Here is a 16,506-nt window from a genome sequence, read left to right on the forward strand (position 1 = left end):
ATTGGGAGGGACAGTGTCAGCTCAAGTTCATCTGGAAACACTACATTCTCATCCTGAGAATGTCCAGTTAATGCACATTGTTCTGGAAGTTGGGAAGATCCTGTTTCCCAGACCAGTAGGAGTCAAGTAAAATGTAATAAGCAGAGACAAATATCTGGGAGAAAACAACCCTTTGAGGAATTCCAAAAATCCTGATGGGGTTGGGGGACAGATTTATTTGGACTCGGGTCCTTGACCACTCAGACTGGTCATTGACATGAATTCAGTCCATCAGCCAATCCTGCCACTGTCTCCCGAGCCCAGGCTGTGTCCGGCTCAGGAGCTTGAGGTGAGCAAGGGCAGAAACTGCCCTTATGGGCTATGAAACTGTATCTTCTCCCCGTTAAACATAAATAATTCCTCCTGCAAGTTTCTGTAAAAGCTTCTATTTCTTATGCATCATATGCAGACCTATTATTGGATGCAGTGGGGTTCCTCACTCCAGTAGTTCTGAATACTTTGAACTTGAGGTCAAATTCAAGCCTGTAGTACACAGATCAGGAACAGAATTCCTTGCAATCTATATGATAGATTATGTGTCAGGGAAGTAAGGCCCTTAGTAAGAGTGGATTATTTTTAGTAGGTGGTAGAGATCTCATCACTTTCTTGCCTTTTCCAGTGTTCTCCAGTGATGATGCGGTGTCCTCTACTGTATTTATTGTAATGTCATTAGGAAAAAATATAACAAGCTCATCAAACTCATCATTTTCTGAATAACTTTATTTAAGACAATGATAAGATAGGTTAAGTTTTTAAAAGAAGTTAATTTTCAAGACATATTAAGTAGATAATTGGCTTATGGGACACAGGTATGGCAAAAGTCAGAAAGGTGGTACATAAATTGAATGATTTGTGCTTGGCCAATATTGTCCTAGAAGGTGCTACTTGGCCAAATTTGTTTTTCTTTTTTTCTTTCTTTCCCTCTCTTTTTTAAATCTTAATATCCCAGAATGAAGCTGCATGGAAAATAAATTGCTTACAAGAAAAAATACTTGTGAACAGTTTTAATAATGATTCTAGTAACTTTTAGAGAGTGTCATCAAAGACTTATTGCTTCTCTGACACAGAACGGGAGAACCGCTTATCTTCTCTGCAGATCTGGCTTCAGAGCCACCATCCCCTCCCCTCTCCAAGAGCGGGGATCCTAAATGTTTATGTACACCCACACGCTTGCTGTCTTGTTCATAACCACATCCACTGTTTCTTGTGGGATGTGTGTGTGCATGCGCGCGTATTAAGCAGTAACAAGATAATGTGCCATGTCTAGGCCAACCCTGTTATTTATATTAAATAATGACATGATGTTGGTGGCCTGTAATTCTCCATTTTCTATTAACCACCCTGCCCAAATAAACTGTTTTCTGATCTCTCTTAGATGGAAATCCTGTATGAATGTGGAAGCCATTAGCAGAGTAATTGCTGTCTGTTACCATGACAACCAGCCGCTGCAGTCACCTGCCCGAAGTGCTGCCAGACTGCACCAGCTCGGCTGCGCCCGTGGTGAAGACCGTGGAGGATTGTGGCAGCCTAGTGAATGGGCAGCCACAGTATGTCATGCAAGTTTCAGCCAAGGACGGGCAGCTGCTGTCAACAGTAGTGCGGACTCTTGCCACCCAGAGGTAGTACCACCATTAAAATAAATGAATCCGTAATTGATCCGGAGAACTCTCTGTCAGAGGGAAAATGCTAAAGGGAATGTAATTAGTGCTCAGGTCTTTGTGTCAGGTGAGAGGAGATGCTGGAGGAAAAAAAAGACTCCACAAGTTCCGTCATTGTCGTTTCTATAGCAATGGGATGTAAAGCTAAAATTGTTGAGTTTTCCACTTAAAGTCACACGTGCAGAGAGCCAGGCGGGGAAGGATCCCACAAGACGCAGGGTCGCTTGCTTTACATTTGTTATTTTGACATTGTGACGGTAATTACACCCTTGTTGTCTCCAGGCGCTAACAAAGTAGCCCTTTGTTAGAGTAGAATGAAGGAAGCACCTGATTTAAAGTGATTGGATTTGTGGGGAAAACTTTTGAAGTGACATTCCTGGTGTGCATGCTAATCAGCGCCACCTGATGGGAACACTGCCCAGGGTGACTTCCCGGGCGAGTCTCTTCCCTGGCACATCCCCACTTGGGGGCCTCTTCTGTTGCCCCCTCCTTCACTCGCCATGAGCCCCACCCCTGATCCTTCACATACACCCTGCCCTATGAAGTACGATTGTTAAAACCCCCCCAGCTTGTCTTCCCTGAGTGATGAACCAAAGCCTGGCTGAAGGCTCTGAACAGCCTGGAGACAGCTCATCCAGGCCACACTTTGTCTCTGGAGGTCTCCTCCTGGACTGTAGCTGCCCAATGGCAGACTGAGAGCTACAGGCTGCCCAGCCATTAAGCACTCCGTGGCTTCTCCAGCTTCCTTTCAGAATGGGTAAGTGGGACTTTGACCTACGAATGTAAAATGTGTATCACACTGGACTTGCCCCCAGATATCAGCACTGACACTTCTGACCCTGAAACTTAGGGTCAGTCACTCACGCCTTGACCACTTACCTTGGTCTGAGCAATTCAGCCAGCTCCTCGGCCCACAAATCCATACATGCACCTGCAGCAAGACTACTGGTGGCATCACAGCATTTGCTGTTGCCCCCAGCCTGGACGTGGTAGCCACCAGACATGGCCTCACATACCCACGTATGTTGTAAACATTGTCCATGTGCCTTCTACTTACAATCTGTGCAGCTATTGCAAAGGGAAGAAATAGAAGAAAAGTCAGTACTGTATGTATTTTTCCACCTCTTAAAAAGCTCCTAACAATTAGTTAGGACTCAGAATACAGTGAGGCAGTGAGCATCATTGCTTCTCCGTGAACTGAGACAGATAACTGCATGTGTGCCCATCACCCTTGCAGCTGTCAAACACTTCATTTGATCAGGAAGAAGAGGCTGCAGAGCTGAAATGACTGAGAGCTGTGAGCCGGCATGCATGTGTGTTTATCAGGCATTTTTACTTGTCCTCCTACCACGCAGAAACGTAAACCAGAAGTTTGAGAGTTTTACATGCATTTGGCTAAGTGTGAATGAAGGAGGCCAGGAATAATGAGAGAAAAAACCCAACTCTTGAAACTTCCTTTTCCCGCCCCGGAGCATGAGTGGGTCTTTTGGGCAAGTTGGAAGGAGATCTTTTGCTCTTTCAATCCCCTTTTCGCCTCCACTCATTCCCAAGATCATCACCAGAAAGGCCTTTGGGAAACAGCAGCATTTCCATTTGGACCAAATGTGGTGTCAAAGAGAGTAGTGGGCATGAGTCATCTTTGGGAGATGGGAAGAGGCAGGGGAAGGTGGATAAAGAGCCTGGTTCTTGAGTTGGCACATACAATGATGACATATTTTAAAATCTCATGCCCAATAAAGGACAGCTCGAGCAATATAAGATGGCATTGATCAGAGAGGGATAGTCCTCTTGCAGGGCACAATATCCATTGAGAAGTGAGGCCATCTTAGTTTGAGCCTTCCATTGGCCACTGACTTATATGATGAGGGCCATGTTATTTGATTTTCCCTGACCTGAGTTTTTCTACGTGTAAAAGTAGTTAGCATTAACTAGGCATTTACTACATGTTGTTCCCTGTTCTAAACTTCTAATCCGGACCATCTTTTCTCATCTTCATAGTGACCATATGAGGAAGGCACTCTTCTTTGTGTCCGTTTTAGACATGAAGAAACTAAAGTACAGAGAGATCACGTTACTTGCCCAAAGTTAGCGAGCTGGTAAGCAGCAGGCTTGAGATTCGAACCCAGGCAGCTGGACTCCAGAGCCTGCCTCATGAACCACTATGCTGTGTGCCTTCACAAAATGTGCAGGAATGGTTTTTCCAAATTTTAAAGGCAGAACTCCAGATGGAGGCCACCTTGGTAGGACATACTGGCTTTCAGGTTAGTGTCCTTAGCGTCCCAGAGAGCATCCTAGGAAAGCTCAAGGGACAGACCTGCCACTCAGCTTTGTGCCCTGGCTCAGACTGCAGTTCTGTGTGGCAGCTTCAGGGTTGGCTGCCAGTTAACATCCCTCCTCTCATTCTCCCACCCTATTGAAAGGAACCTCTGAGTGTTCAAAAGTGTCCTGACCTGGTTCGAAAGATGCAATTTGTCTAGAAACTACAGTTGGTGTCATTTCAAAACAATTTCTGTTCTTAATGGTGAGGGATGGTTTTTATTTTTGATTGGTAGTTTGCCTGAACTACATCTAGGTCCAGGGCAAAAATAACACGCTGCTCATTTTCACTCACTTTTGATCCTGGACCACACCCAGCTACTTTGCTCTTGGCTACCCCCTATTTCTTTGTATCGGGAAAAATAGACACCCAAGGACCCCGGCATTGGCCCCCACTGCTGAATGTGAGTGTGGATGTAGAGTTTTAAAGCAGGTGTCTATTCTGAGTGGTTGCACTGCGGAGGGTCCAAAGGACACAGAGCCAGAGGACCATCCATTTGGCAGTGGTTTCCAGCCCAGTGACCAGCAGGTGCCCCTCCTTCTCTTGCAGCCCCTTCAATGACCGGCCAATGTGCAGGATCTGCCACGAGGGCAGCAGCCAAGAGGACTTGCTCTCTCCATGTGAATGTACGGGCACCTTGGGGACAATTCACCGGAGCTGCCTGGAGCACTGGCTGTCGTCCTCAAACACCAGCTACTGTGAACTCTGCCACTTCAGGTTTGCAGTCGAGCGCAAACCCAGGCCGTTAGTGGAGGTCAGTAATTGGGGCATGTCCTGAAAACTTAGCTCTAATGAGCAAATGATGTCTGCTTTTATGCCCGGATCACAAACCCTGTGCAGCGTCACTGAAGCACAGTAATAGCTCTGTGTGAGAGCGTGTGTGTATGTGTGTGTGCGTATGCGTATGCGTGACACAGACAGAGCACTCACCTAGCTCACCCAGGAGCCAGCAGTAGAAAGGTGACCTCCACGAGGTAGAAGAGAGCAGAAGAAATCCACGTGAGGAGAAAGGGGAAGTTCAGAGACCTGATCTCCAGTTTTACATCCCTATGAAGTGGAGCAAACGGATAAACACTTTTCTCTTTGCGCACCATCTGCCCATCTTGAAACAACAGACAAATGGGCATTTGGGTTGCATATTCTGAAAATATTTTTCTTTATGAAAAAATATAGCTGAATAGTATAATGGATGTAGACCCAGACTTCCTGGGTTTGAATAGTTCTGTGACCTTAGGGAAGTTATTTCACCTCTTGGAATTACTATGAGAATTAAATGAGCTAATATTTATAAAGCACTTAGAATACCAGGTACATGGGCAAGTATTTGAATTAAAAAAAAATCTCCTCAGAAGTTATACACAAGCTTTTTTCACCTAATAACCTAGTATTGGAACCTCTTTACTTAAAAATGGTGCTGTCAACCCAGCCATTAAAATGGCAGGACGTTCTCTTTCATGTTTTAGGAGCCACAAGACTCTTATTTAGACCCAGGGTCTGGTCTTGTATTTGCTGGGAGTGTTGGAAAAAATCGTTTGATCATTTTTGCCCCTTCTCCTACCCTCCACTTCTACTACTCAATTAAAAATTGGATATTGGCAACAATAAGTATTCTAATATATTATGAGCCAGAGCTAGTTGAAAGAGACCAAGACATTGTGCCTATAATCTAGACCTGCTGGTAACCCTCTCCTTATTTCAGCAGCTGACCCAGTGAAACTTTGGCCTTAAACTAGAGACGGAAATCAAGACCCCCTTCGTGGAGACTATTTAAAACAGTGTATTAACGCCTTGGCACTGAGGCTCTGGAGAGCTCTGTATATACATTCCCTTGGTTCTGACCTGGAAAATTTAATCAGGACCTATAACTGGGGCCTGTTTTAGCTATGACTTGCTTGCCAAGTGGCACAAAATTAATTTGACTTGCCCCAATCTGTGCTTTTTTTAAGACTCTGGATCAAGTGACCTCTTAATTTAGCTGTCTTGCTGCTTGACATCAACTTTCAGAAATTCACATTTGTAGAGCCCATCAGAGAGTTGGCCCTATGCCACACTCACTGGGATTTACATTCCAGAACTTTCTGCAGAGGGGGAAATAGAATTAAATGATAAACAAAGGAGATGAAGATTTCTCAAGCCCAATAGCAAAAGTTAAAAAGAAGCCTATTTCTCCTTTCCGGAAACTTTTTGGAACCTCCCCAAGTTGATATTGCAGCTTCTTCAGGGAGGCTGGCATCCCAGAGTAAGGAAACCCTGCTTCAGATGGGCTGCATCCAGTGGTCTTCTTTCCTAGATCTCCCGAGTAAAGATTTTGACTTTTGCTTGGTAAAAACCCCAGTGCATGTGTGCATAATATATAACAAAGGAGGGTGTGTATGTGTGCATGCACACAAGTGCAAACACACACGTACACACACTTGCACACAGCTTAGTTTTTCTCCAATGACACGCATGTGCCGAATCACTCAGTGAATCCTTTCTGTCCCAGAGAGGTTTCTTCAAAGTTGCCTCTGTTGGGCCGCAGACAGACTCCAGGACCGTTGTCAACTGTCATTAAACAAGGAAACGAGGCAAATGACCTTGAGAATGTGTGAGGTGCTCTGCAAGATTTAGGGCCTCGCCTACAAAAACTTCACCCAAACGGTCACCGGTGGTGAAATTTTCATTGCACAAATGGAATGTGACATTTTTCAGAGTTAATGATGATTGAACAAGTTGAAAGTGAAAGGCAAACCTCCTCAAGCCGGGGGAGGCTGGCCGTTTGATCATCCCATGGCGAGATGAACTTGCTGTTTGACCACAAGCAATAAAAAGAAGTTGTCTTTGGTTTCTCAGCTGGAGGACAAATGAGACCCAGGTGCACACAGATTTTTAAACAAATAACATTATTAATTGACTTTTCCTCTCTTCCCAAAGGGCAGGTTTATTCCTAGTGAGCATTGCTTCTCAATATGTTTACCTCAAGATAAACATGAATCTTTTTAGTAAATCAGCAAAACCTGCCTATTTGGGTTAAGCAATAGGAGTATTGTTACTTCATTTCTCATTTTCACTCTTTTAATTGCTTTAATCATTACTTTATTTACCAGTTGGATCTGCCTTCTCATTAAAGCAAGAAAATTCCATAATGTTTAATTTGAAAATCGATGTGATAATAACAGCTCCTGTTGCTAGAGGAAGCAGTTGAAAAGTCATTTATAAATTATGTATCAGCCTCCAGACGTTAACATTGGTTGGAATTACTTTAACACCTCAGACTCCCGCTCTTCGGTAAACTCTCTCTGCCCTTCATTCAGCATAGCCCTTCATCCTGCTTAACACCCCTGTTCCAAAGACACTTCCCCCTCGCTTCCTTTCCTGCACTCTGCAGCCAGCAGTTGGGTGTTCATTTTCAATTGTTCAGGAACCCAGGGTTGTTGTCTGTACACAGGCTACAACACAAAGTCTTTCCTCTCCCTCCCCGCAAAAGGATGAGTTCCTATTCATAATGGCCAAATCAGTGGGCTGGTTTTTATTAGCACCTCCAAACTGAGCATCACCTCCCTACTTTACCACTGTCCATTTGGGTGGCGTGGCTCAGTTTTCTGAGCTGCAGTATGGAGGAGGGTGAGCTAGGAGCTCTCCCTGATATCTTTGGTCTCTATTAGGCTCTATAAGGCTAAAGGTCCAAGGCTAAAGATCTTGTCCAAAAAAAATGCATTCTACTCTCCAGATGAGTACATTGTATGGTATGTAATTTATACCTCAATAAGTTGATTGTGTGTGTGTGTGTGTATCTACTTACCTACCTACCTATATCTTTTAGTCTCTTTTGGTAAGTTCCTTGCCAATTTTATACCTTAAATATTTTCTTGATTTAAGTAAGCCAGTAGAATGAGAGAGCTAGTTTCAACCCGAGAGCTACACTGCAGTCATCTAGTTTATTCAGATGTTGGTGAATTTCCTCTATAGTCCAGCTAATATAAATCTCATAAGGTCTGTGTCCAATCAGGTAAAGTTTGAAAGGAAAGTATTCAAACTGTACATAGCAAAAAGGAAGAGCAGATATAATACACATACGTTTCATCCCTCCACAGCTAGCACTTCTCATGAAAGCTACATATTTTTTATTGATGATGGAAAATGTACCCAGTGGCAATTTGTCAGATGAATTATTCCCAAGAATAATGACCTAGTAGAATGCAGTAAATAGACATCCACTAACCATAAAAAGATGCAGTGAATGACCAGTCTGAGTGGTTTTATGGTCTCCTTCCTGCTCATTTCCAGTTTTCCTCATTTCTCTCTGTAACTTGAACTCTGATGCCATTTTTTTATAAGGGCAAAATACAGCAAACCAATAAAAATACCGTGATTTGTTCCCAAAAGTATGTGCCTTGACTCCGGCCCATTGCCATGATTGCATATCTGATGGAGCAGTTGGCCAAGGAAGCCCGTCTTACTATGTGCACATAGCATGCTTGCAACATCAGTTTCTAATGATGGGAATACTTGCCACTGGGCTTTCCTAAGACGTGCATCAATAACACCCACTCTTGCCCGGGAAATTTGTGAAGTAATAGATCAGCTCAACAATGTCGTGATTAAAATGAAGCAGCCAGGAAATGGTCGAAATCTGGAGGAAAGGCTTCCTAGAATCTGATCTTCCTCTGATCAGGAGACCTAGTGATTTTTCACAGAGGGAGTGCTTGCGTTTCTAGATTCCTATTTCCTTTACACAGACCCAGCTGATTGATAAGAATTGTATGAACAATTTAAAAGCTGTTCCCTGGAGTCAGAGGTTTAGCTAAATTGAAACTGAGAGTGTTTTCACACATATCAGTTACTCGGAATAATGGGATGTAAAGCTAGGGAGATGAGGATTAAGGATTTTTTTCAAACTTTTTATTTATGGTTTTTTAAGTCACTGGAGGAAAATAGTTTTAAAGTGTGCCCTGGATTCAGTGTAATCTCCAGCTGCACATCAGGGAGCAGAATTGAACTGCTGTGGAGAAACCGCTTCGTACCTTGGCACTTGCTATTTGATCAATTTAAGACATCACTTACACCCCCCTAATATGTATATATCAGACCTAGGTGGAGACATGGCTCAACTCTTATTATAGTGGGGTTTGTTTTGTTTTGATTTTTAATATGTTCATTTAAGGAAAAATGTGAGCTTTTGGTTTCAGAGCATTCATTTTCATCTGCAAACCCTTATAGCATTGGGGTAACTAGTGAATGACACCATAGGGGATATGAACTGATTTGAGGAGCTTCCCAGGCATAAGGACCACCTGTTCCATTCCTTGAAGGAAGGTGGGCAAGCTCTCGCAGCCCAGTGAGTAACGTAGCTAGACCATAATCACAGCAAGTGATAGGCAATCAAGAAGGGACTGTGCATTAAATAAATGGATGAATGGAGAACCTCGCCTCCCCCAGTGGCAAACCATGTATTATATTTTTGGCCTATGGTTGTAAATCAAAGAAACTGACCCCTTGCCCTTAGAATTCAAGACGGACACAGTTGGACAAAGGCTTATATAATACAAACTAGCAACACTGCTTTGAGCCACACAACAAATGCAATGATTCTGACAAATCCTAGCTTCCCCCCCCCCCCCACCCCCTGCCTGTTATCAGTCCTCAGTCAGGTTTTGAGGACTGGCAGGTGGCAGGAGCCCTGGATGCACTGTAACCGGTGAGGAGAAAATGTTCACTTCAGGGCTTGGTGGGGAACACTGGCCTGAGGTAGAGAAGTGTGGTTGGGGGTGGCGCAGACCAGGCCACTGTGGAAAGGTTCAGGCCCCGCCTGCATTTGTCAAGCTCTTAGGAATCCAAGCACTGCGCAAGCAGACACGAAACACTTCACCATAGTCTTAGGGGTTAAGGATCATAATTACCCAATTGCAATTGGTAGAAGGAACAGGTTTCCAGTGGTTGTGTTAGATCACGATCCCTCAGGGAGGAAGCAATAAGAAGGTCTCCTGGCGCTGCACTGGGGCTTCTCTCTCATACTCCATGCAGTGTTCTGGGGGCACAAAACAGAAGAGAAGGCCACACCCCAGCGTCTGTGAAAGGGAATGTGGGAGGGATCTGGTTGAATCCACCAGGAGTCCGCTCTCATGTCCACCACAGACTGCCACCTGAACTCAAGGGCGGCCAGCACAGGTTCTTCCTGCTCTGCCACCTTGGCCTGAGTAGCCCCTCCTTTCCAGCCCCATCTCCCTGAGGCCACTCTCCCGCTAGCTTCAGGCAAGGCTAAGGCCCCACAAAGCAGAGTGAGGAGTTGTAGCCTGAAGGACAAAGGAGATGTCAAGTACCAGAAAAGGGAGTGTGTTGAGGGACTTTGTGTCTATTTAATGAGTAACAGAACAAAGACCCTCCCACTGAGTGAAATCTGTGCCAGTGACTTCTCCAAGCAGGGCTTAACATCACGATTGTGGCCGCTGTTCTATAACTGTACTACAACCTGCACTGGCTGGCCGCAGGGAGCCTCGGATTTCTGTCCTAGCTGCCCACAACCTGCAGTGAGAACCTGAACAGCTCATTTCTCCTCCTTATGCGTTAGCTTTCCCACCAGTAAAATAAAGCAGAACACGAAAACTGGCAACCACGTCCATGCACACAGGTGTGCTTTATTGAATTAACATTTTTTTTATTTGAATGCCTTCAGGTGGGACATGCCCTCTCCAGTTCCCCCAGGCCTTGCCTTTTGCTCACACCCACCCAGCCCTCTTCACCCTCTTACATTACCTGCCTGCTGTTTACATTTGAGGTTCCAGAATTGGGTGATTTCTCCCACCTTTAAAAGAATTCCCTAATACTATGAGCATTTCTTTCTACCAACATCTTCCTTTCAGGGGAGTATAGACTGAACCTAATGATCTCCCTCATATTGTCCGCACGTTCTAAATGAGCTGAAATAGCTGGTTCAAAATAGGAGACAGTGCACTAGCGTGGACAGTGGTGAGAATAACAAGGGTTCAAATACCTCGCACTTGCAGTGTGCCTGAGTCTTGGCCAAGCACTTCCTTGACCTCTGATAAGGTCGCTGAGCAGGCCACCAGCCTCCACATGGACTTGCGTCTCCATCGTCTGTGCCAGCAGTTGAGATGACGTGCCTGATGACCGAAGTCCAGGAAGCCTTGATCCTGAGTTGTTCAGTCTTGAATTTTTCTCTTGGTTTTGGTGGCTAATTTGGCAGTTGCTTCGTTACTTAAAGCTTAGTTACAAAGAAGCTGTTTTAGGGTATCTATTAAATTCACAGCTTGCTTCATTAAAAATCACTTCATTAAAAAAGCAAGCCAACCGAAGTGTTCACATGGGCATGCCAGATGGAAGTGAGCTAACTGCCCGGTGCCTGTGTTCCCAGCCCATCCACTGCTGGTAAAGGATTAATTTGGAGGGGAAATCCAGTTCCTTGCATAAAAGAATTACATGATCAGATTCTATTATTTTAAATTGTGTTGATACTTGCAGAGCACTTGGGTTGAAATACAAATTAGAATCCACGTTCTCAGTCCTCGCCGCTGCCTGCCACCTCTCCCCATCTGAGGACCTCTAGGAGTGGAGACACGTCCATGCAAAACACCAAGAGCTGTTTCACACAACTTTTTTATTTTAATTATTCTATGTTTTAAAAACTACAGAGGAGGACAAAGAATCATATATCAAACAGGTGTGTATCCACCGCCTAGAATTAACAAATTTTAGCATTTTGTGAGCAATGTACCTTTTAAAGAACAGCCTCTGGGCGGGCAGGGGGGTAGGGGTCAGAGAGAAAATGTCTGTAGTCTTCACTAATTCATCCTCAGTAGTCTCAAATATAGGAGAAAATTCAGCCAAGTTTTCCTTAAGCACATCTGGGCCAAGAATAAGAGGAAGGAAACAAAATGAGACAAATAATCCTGAAAGATTTCGGACCCTTTGAGCTAACTCCAAATGTAAGAACAAATAGTACAGCTAGTGTTGGCCACCAAAGGGTCCACTTCTTTGAAGGGCAGACAATTAGAAGTTACTACATGGGAGCTGGGGTGCGGGGTGAAGGTGAAAGTGCCCCTGGGCAGCTGGTGGGAGAGCTTGGTAAAGGGGAGTCTGATAGGGGAGCGGTGAAATGTTACTGAATGACCACCACTGGTAATCATCTCTCTTCTAAGTCCTGCTGAAATAACAAGGCACAATTAGCTCGCAGGGCCCACCTTGTGTAGGTGTAGGGGGCCGGGTTGAATCGCAGAAGCCCTGGTGCAGATTTCAGAGGCAGAGTTTTAGACTGTGCATAAAACTCCCCGCTGAGGCCTTCTGCCAGCCCACCTCTTGCTTCTTCAGTATTTAGTGTCAACAACTGACACTTTAAACTCCAAGGAAAGAATACACATTTTTAAACAAATAATGGTGTGAAATATTGTGAGCAGTACATGATTATGGTTAAATGCTGTCTAATGGACAATTGTATTCGAATGAGCAAAGTGGAGCAGTATCTTCAGTTAGGCAGTGGGAGACCAGTGGTCGTTTATTCATTGAATAACACCCTGCTGTGCCCGGCTGTGCTGAGAACTTCGTTTTCCAGAAGAGGTGCAGATCTTGATGTGACACTCCAATCCAGTGGCATTAGTTAATTTCACTGCAAGTCCATCTATTTGTATCCCTAAGACGTTCACACCTCAAAGTTTTTTTTCTTCTTATTTACCCATTTCCTAGGCAAAGAGGAAATACTACATGTTATGTGCTTTTTTTAACCGTCTTATTTGAGTGTCTCAGGTATCCCGAAAATGGATAGTATCCCATTTTATAGATAACGAAGCTGAGACTCTGAGGTATTAGTTAAGTCAGTCTCCAGAGATCTGAAATACTTTCTGCCACAGGGCTACTAAGTGGAGAAGGCAGAAGAAGAACCCAGGTCTCTCTGGCTCCTTGGTCAAGCTCGTTCTACCAGACCTGGGTTCTTCCTTCCTGGCTCAAAAGTACTTTCTTTCACTTGCTCATTGATACACACACGTGCAAGGACACAGAAGTGCGAGCTTCTTTACCAATAGCCAATAGCCTTTCTAGGGGACCAGATGTGCTTCGGAAAGGGAAAAATGAAAAAAAGTGATGATTAGAGCCCTGGTTCCCTCTTGACATTGAATTCATCTATTGAATCCAGAGCTGTTGGTGGGGAGGGAGGGATGGCTAGGCAGAGTACAGAGGGTTTTTAGGGCAGTGAACCTATTCCATGCAGTGCCATAATGGTGGACACATGTCATACATTTGCCCAAACCCACAGAATGTACAACACTAAGAGTGAACCCTAATGTAAACTATGGCCTCTGGGTGATAATGATATGTCAGAGTAGGTTCATTGATTGTGACAAATGTACCGCTCTGGTGGGGGATGTTGATAATGGGGAAGGCTAGGCATGTGTAGGGGCGTATGCAGGTGTATGAGAACTCTCTGTCCTTTGCACTCAATATTACTGTGAACCTAAAATTGCTCTAAAAAATAAGGTCCATTTAAAAAAAAAGAAAAGAAAACTTGAGCTGCCCCAGATTGAGTGCGGAGATAGTGGAATGGCATTTCTTCTCTGTGCTTCTTTACACCCTAGTCTAGTTGGGAAGCAAAGCTCTTAGACTCACCACCCTATTAGAAGCCAGAAAAGTCATTCTTGCTCCAAGAGACTTTACATACCCTTTCTTTTTCTCCTCTCATCTAGTTGCTCTTTCTCTGCATTTGAGTCTTCATTTTACCAAGTCATTATGTCACCAGTTCTTCTGAGATTGCTGCTAAAGGAGAGATGTTATTAGAAAGTCTGGCAAACTCAAAATTGCTAAGAGCCTTTCACAAACAGTTACAAACGTTAATCACTATATATGTTTGTGCACACTTGTGAAGTCAATTTCTTTCAAGACTGTCATCTAGATCATTCAGATTAGTAAAACTGGTTTTACAACTCATGAAGGAAAACACTGGCTTTTCTCTTGAATTATTTGTATAATTGCCTCAATTCTTTCCATCACTTTCTTGACAGGTGCAGCAGATTTGGAAAAAGCTAAGAAAGACCCCATTGGGCCTTGTGGCTTTGCTTGCCTCCTCCCTTTTTCACTGAATGCGTATTTCTGTGCTGTGCCTCAGCACTGCCTGCCTTCATTCTCGAAGAGATAGGCACCTTGTGAAATTGTCTGGGATAAAACTGTTTCTTTGCAATCCATTATTACAGAGTTAGAGGTGTGGATTTACACTGTGATGGATATGCGAGAGGAAAGTTACGTTTATGTGTGTATAACATGAAAGAGAAAAAAGTGCTTTTGAAGATTTTAGTTTAGAATACCAAAAAATGGGCTTAATTCTTCAGTATGCCACTTATGAAAATGTGCAAAGATCTGTTTGTGAAGATTGAGGTCAGATTAAAAGAAGAAAAGGAAGTATTTTCTATTCATTATTTTATCACTGCGTCACCTCCAGCAATGCTATTAGAAACAGAAAGTTGGAATAAATGATGAGGTTCAAAATCTTTTAGGGCTCTGAGGGAAAATGGCTAATATATATAAAATGCTGGCAGGTAGGAGCAGCAGGAAAGTTGTAAAATAGAATTTATAGACATTTAAGGACTTATATCTGGGAAGAATCAGTAAAAGCAGAAATTGGGAGATGAAGGGAAAATATTCACCATCCTAGAAAATAATGCAGCTGCCCCTAACAATTTACCCGCTCCCAAAGGCTTACTGTTTGCGTTAAAGCTGGTAGATGATGGGAGAAAAGGTATGAGAGATGGAGGTAATAACATGTCTCTAATATTTTTCTAAACACCGGCTCATCTGCTTAAAATCTATGACTTTAATGTTGAAACCCAGAAGTCATTCATTCGTCAAAATATACACATTTTCAGCTGTTTGTAAGACGTACCAGACAGATAGTATACCTGAAAAATAGCCCTATTAGATGAAGATGTGGCAAGGCAAAAGGAAATATCTACAAACCAGACTTCATGCAAGATGGAGGATTCTTTAGGGGAATCTACAGGACACTTCTTATTACTTTTCCCAAGGGGATCTTTCAGTCTCAGATTTTTTTAAACAGCTTTATTGAGATATAATTCCCATACCATACAGTTCACTCATTTAGAGTGTATAATTCAGTGACATTTAGCATATTCACAGAGCTGTGTAATCATCACCACAATCAATTTTAGAACATTTTCATCACCCTAAAAGGAAACCTCACACACTTCAGCCTTCACTCTCCAGTCCTCCTGTCCTGGCCCCTGGCCCCTGGCCCCTCCTCCAGCCCTAGGCAACCACGGATCTATTTTATATCTCTGTGGATTTACCTACTCTGGACATTTCCTGTAAATGGAGCCCTACAGTATGGTGTCCTTTGTGACTGGCTTCCTTCACTTAGCAAAATGTTTGCAAGGTCTAGTCTCAGATTTTATAGAAAATGTATCTTAACCTTCCTTGCTATAATTTCATTTATTTTTGATTCCTTTTCGACATCCTATTCACCTTAATACACTGCTTCTCCTCCTACTCATTTACTGAGTCCTTACCCTGCATCACTGTTCTAGGCACTTGAACATTCTACTATTTGTATGTACGACCATCTCCATCATAGAAAGGAGGAAACTGGCACAGAGATGTTGATGGTTTTTTCCCTTAAAAGTTTTGCTTTACCCTACCACAGTTTATGTGATGAAACCTTGTTCATTTTTTAGTCTTTTATTGTATAGAAATCATTTGTGCATTGATTTTTTTATATTGCCTGAATTTTGCCATCTTTGCTCAGGAAGAGTCCTTTTCTTCCTTAAGCCCATTAATTTAATTTGGTTGCATTCTTGATTCTGCTGCCCTACAACTATACAATTAATTTTTTTAATATCACATATTGTGCCCTAGGTTGATGTTTTTATAACCAAATTCTAGGAAGAAATGATGGATTCTCAGAAGGCAATCAAATCCTACTGCCCATATTCTTAAATTCATCAAACCTCAGAAACTTAACTGGACCAAGGTGTGTCTTAAGACAATTTAGGAAAATGCACTGGAACAGGGCTACTTCCCCTCAGAGGGGTTTGAGAATCTGATAAAAGCTTGAACTCTTACAGTGAATGTAGACAACTATATTGTACTATAATCATCAAACCTGCTAAGAGACTAGAACTTAATTATTCCAACCAATAAAAAGAAAGCATACCTAGGTACTGTGATAGAGGTGCCAAGTATTGCTACAATTGCAGTCATATTACAAAAAATATATAAATGTATCAAATTAACTTATTGCACATCTTAAATTTACACAATGATGTGTGTCAAATATATTTGATTAAAAAAATCATGAAAAAAAAAGCTTGAACTCTCTCCCCTGAAATGCGCAGACATCCAGTATTCAAATATAGTTTCAAAGAAGTCACAGGTTTTCTGAAGCCCTACACCCTAGGTCAAGGACCCCCAGTCTAGAAAGATAGTTATGTAAACTGCAAAGGAACACATAGATTTTCCAAAAGTGTCTCCTGCACCCTTAAAATGTTGTAAACTTGAAAA

General features: G+C 43.0%; 1 protein-coding gene across 1 annotated transcript in view; it reads left to right on the forward strand.

Annotated features, from left to right (window-relative positions):
• The window catches only part of MARCHF3 (membrane associated ring-CH-type finger 3), a 136,327-nt gene that overhangs the window by 99,939 nt on the left and 19,882 nt on the right, over positions 1 to 16,506 (forward strand). Inside the window, exons 2-3 of the mRNA XM_070233135.1 lie at positions 1,415 to 1,658; positions 4,564 to 4,768. Coding sequence (XP_070089236.1) covers positions 1,471 to 1,658; positions 4,564 to 4,768 — 393 coding nt within the window. The 5' untranslated portion in view covers positions 1,415 to 1,470. The remainder of the gene's footprint in view (positions 1 to 1,414; positions 1,659 to 4,563; positions 4,769 to 16,506) is intronic.

This window comes from Equus caballus, chromosome 14, assembly GCF_041296265.1.
Source record: "Equus caballus isolate H_3958 breed thoroughbred chromosome 14, TB-T2T, whole genome shotgun sequence".
NCBI classification, from domain to species: domain Eukaryota; kingdom Metazoa; phylum Chordata; class Mammalia; order Perissodactyla; family Equidae; genus Equus; species Equus caballus.